The sequence below is a fragment of the Palaemon carinicauda genome, chromosome 30, assembly GCF_036898095.1.
Source record: "Palaemon carinicauda isolate YSFRI2023 chromosome 30, ASM3689809v2, whole genome shotgun sequence".
NCBI lineage: Eukaryota > Metazoa > Arthropoda > Malacostraca > Decapoda > Palaemonidae > Palaemon > Palaemon carinicauda.
In genome coordinates, this window is record NC_090754.1 from 27,720,778 (window position 1) to 27,723,277 (window position 2,500).

General features: G+C 36.8%; 1 protein-coding gene across 1 annotated transcript in view; it reads right to left on the bottom strand.

The window, feature by feature from the left end:
• Positions 1–649: 649 nt before the first annotated feature.
• Positions 650–2,500, bottom strand: part of LOC137622947 (digestive cysteine proteinase 2-like) — a 3,238-nt gene continuing 1,387 nt past the window's right edge. The window contains exons 4-6 of the mRNA XM_068353532.1: positions 1,978–2,163; positions 1,636–1,801; positions 650–978 (exon numbers count right to left, since the gene is read on the bottom strand). Of these exons, the coding sequence (XP_068209633.1) occupies positions 773–978; positions 1,636–1,801; positions 1,978–2,163 (558 nt within the window). The 3' untranslated portion in view covers positions 650–772. The remainder of the gene's footprint in view (positions 979–1,635; positions 1,802–1,977; positions 2,164–2,500) is intronic.

Below are 2,500 nucleotides of genomic sequence, written 5' to 3' on the forward strand. Positions count from 1 at the left end.
AACAGAATTTTTAGATTCGAAAACAAAGCACTCAGAAGAATATTGGAAGTTGAAGGGCAGGAGAGTATTGGAAATAAAACTCAATTGCCATATGTGGATGAGATCACGGTGAAGAGTAGATGGAGAGTCTTTGGTCATGCTCTTAGCACTCCCCAAGAAAGATTAGTTCACCTCCCTTTCAATTGGGCTCGACAAGGCAATAGGAAAGTGGGAAGACCCTGGCCTAAATGGCTGAGGAATATGAAACGTGAAATAGGAGATGATGAAGGAAGAAGTATTGATATGAAAACTCAAGATAGAGATGACTGGCTAAATGTAACCGAGCCCCTTTGCGTCAATAGGCGTGGGATGAGATGATGAAATATTTTGTATCTACTATTTAGTCATTGTCTTTACTTGATTGTTTTGTCCATGGTCTGTTTCTTATTATTGACAGAACGTACTTCGATAGCGCAAACTACACTCTACAAGGGAAAAATTAGATTTGTTCATCACAATTGGAATATTGGGCTATTAGCTTCGAGAAGTTTACTAAGGTATTTTGATTACTTCCATTTTATTAAAGATGACATTAAGATAAAGCTTAAAACACTTTTACAATAAGACTAATATTCTACTTGAAGACAAAGGTAGAAAAAGAAATAACTGATTAATTTCTAATTTATTGGCGGCAATAATGAAATATACATAGTTTATAAATTTGGGGTTTTTCAGTTAAGCTGTAAATCTTTCCAAATCTTTTCGATGAGTGACATCATATTTCGTAGAATTCTTAGACTGTTGGGTAGCAAGATTGAGTGGCAACACCGCAGTGGTTGCTCTTGTTCCTGGTGAGCTTCATGTATCCAGACTCACCCCAGCCGGTGCCCCAAGAGTTCTTGATGATCCAGTAGTCAGAACTTCCTTCAGTTCCGTAGCCAACGGCCAACACAGCGTGGTTGATGCCTTGAGGGTTGCATTTGGGTTCATAGTAGACACCTGGAAGAGGATACACAGATTTGTGAAGTTATGTCAGGTTTAAAAGTACTATTTTCTTTGCTCATTTCGAGAACCAAGTTGCTTCAAAAACAAATAAAGAATTATAAGGGTTTCAGACTACATCCTATTGAAAGAAAAAATAAATGACACTCTTTAGATAGTTACAACGAAAGTACACCAGGACCTGCAAAATTGAGGATCCGGTATAAAGTAGTATGAATCGAAATTACTTATACACTGGTTCAACTAAGAATTCCGTAAGCAAAACCTTCTGAATAGAGAATGAAAATCTTACAGATGAGATCATAGACGTCTTAGTATTCAATTACTTTCCCCATTATTCCTGCTCTCTTTTATAGTTAACATCTGACCTCTAATGGATTTTCCTAAAAGTTTTGCAACATACTTAGCAACATTAGACCATTCATGGAATTATCACTTTGCCATCTGGAGTTTATGTTTTACCCCAGATTTATCTATTGGTGTGATTTCCCTCAATCACACAGTTCTTGAAAAGCAGGAAGATTTATATCTTCATACCAAGACTTCATCTAAAGGATATTCATAACACATTAATTAATCTAACTTAGGAAAGAAGTATATGAATGAAAAAAAATAGTACATAGAGAGAAAGAGGAGATACAAAATGAGTCTCACCTGAGCTGTACAACTGGAAGGACAAGTGTCCAGCATCGACGCACACACTGACTGGACCTGCGTCATGGACAGCAGATGCCTGAGTCTGTTCATCAGCGTAAGGAATGTCGATGTATCCTGACACTGTGGCTGCAACGGCTGATGAATCGAAGCGGCATACATTGTCCTGACAAGAAATAATAATATAAATAAAATTGATAGCAATAATAATAATAAAAATGATAATAATAGGCGACAAGGTTGAAATTCATATTTAGGTTCATTCACTGTATTCAGTGCCAAAGATATATTATTTGAGGAATTTGGAGGGAAAACAAAGAATGTTTCTAGTAAGAGACTCACAACAGCCTCGTAAGGGTAGGAAGACTCGCTCTCACTTCCTCCGCAGGACTTGAGATAGTCGTAGGCCCATTGCACGACTCCTCCATTGCAACCGCTGTTTTCCTTAGAGCAATCAACCAGCTGCTGTTCTGAGAGGCTGGGCAGACTTCCTGTCTTGATGAAGTGAGCTCCTTCAAGGGCTCCGGTCTGTGGAGAGATTAAGATATATCATGGATAACAAGAACTAATTTGCCTACTGAAATTATCAAAATACAAAGATATATTCATAATCATTGTCTGAATTTTAATCCCCATTTAAAAGTTTCATAATTTTCCTAGAAATCATATATTAATTACATTATGTTATAAGGATGAAAATAGATTTCATGTTCCCTAGAATATCCACAGGCGAATTAAGAGAGGAAACGGAGAAATAATATAAAAATTTTTTGGTAACTACTAATGTTAATTTAGATTATTCATATCTTCTTTTTTTTCTTTTTTTTTTTGGGGGGGGGGGGTAGGTGAGGGTTGGGGCATTTTA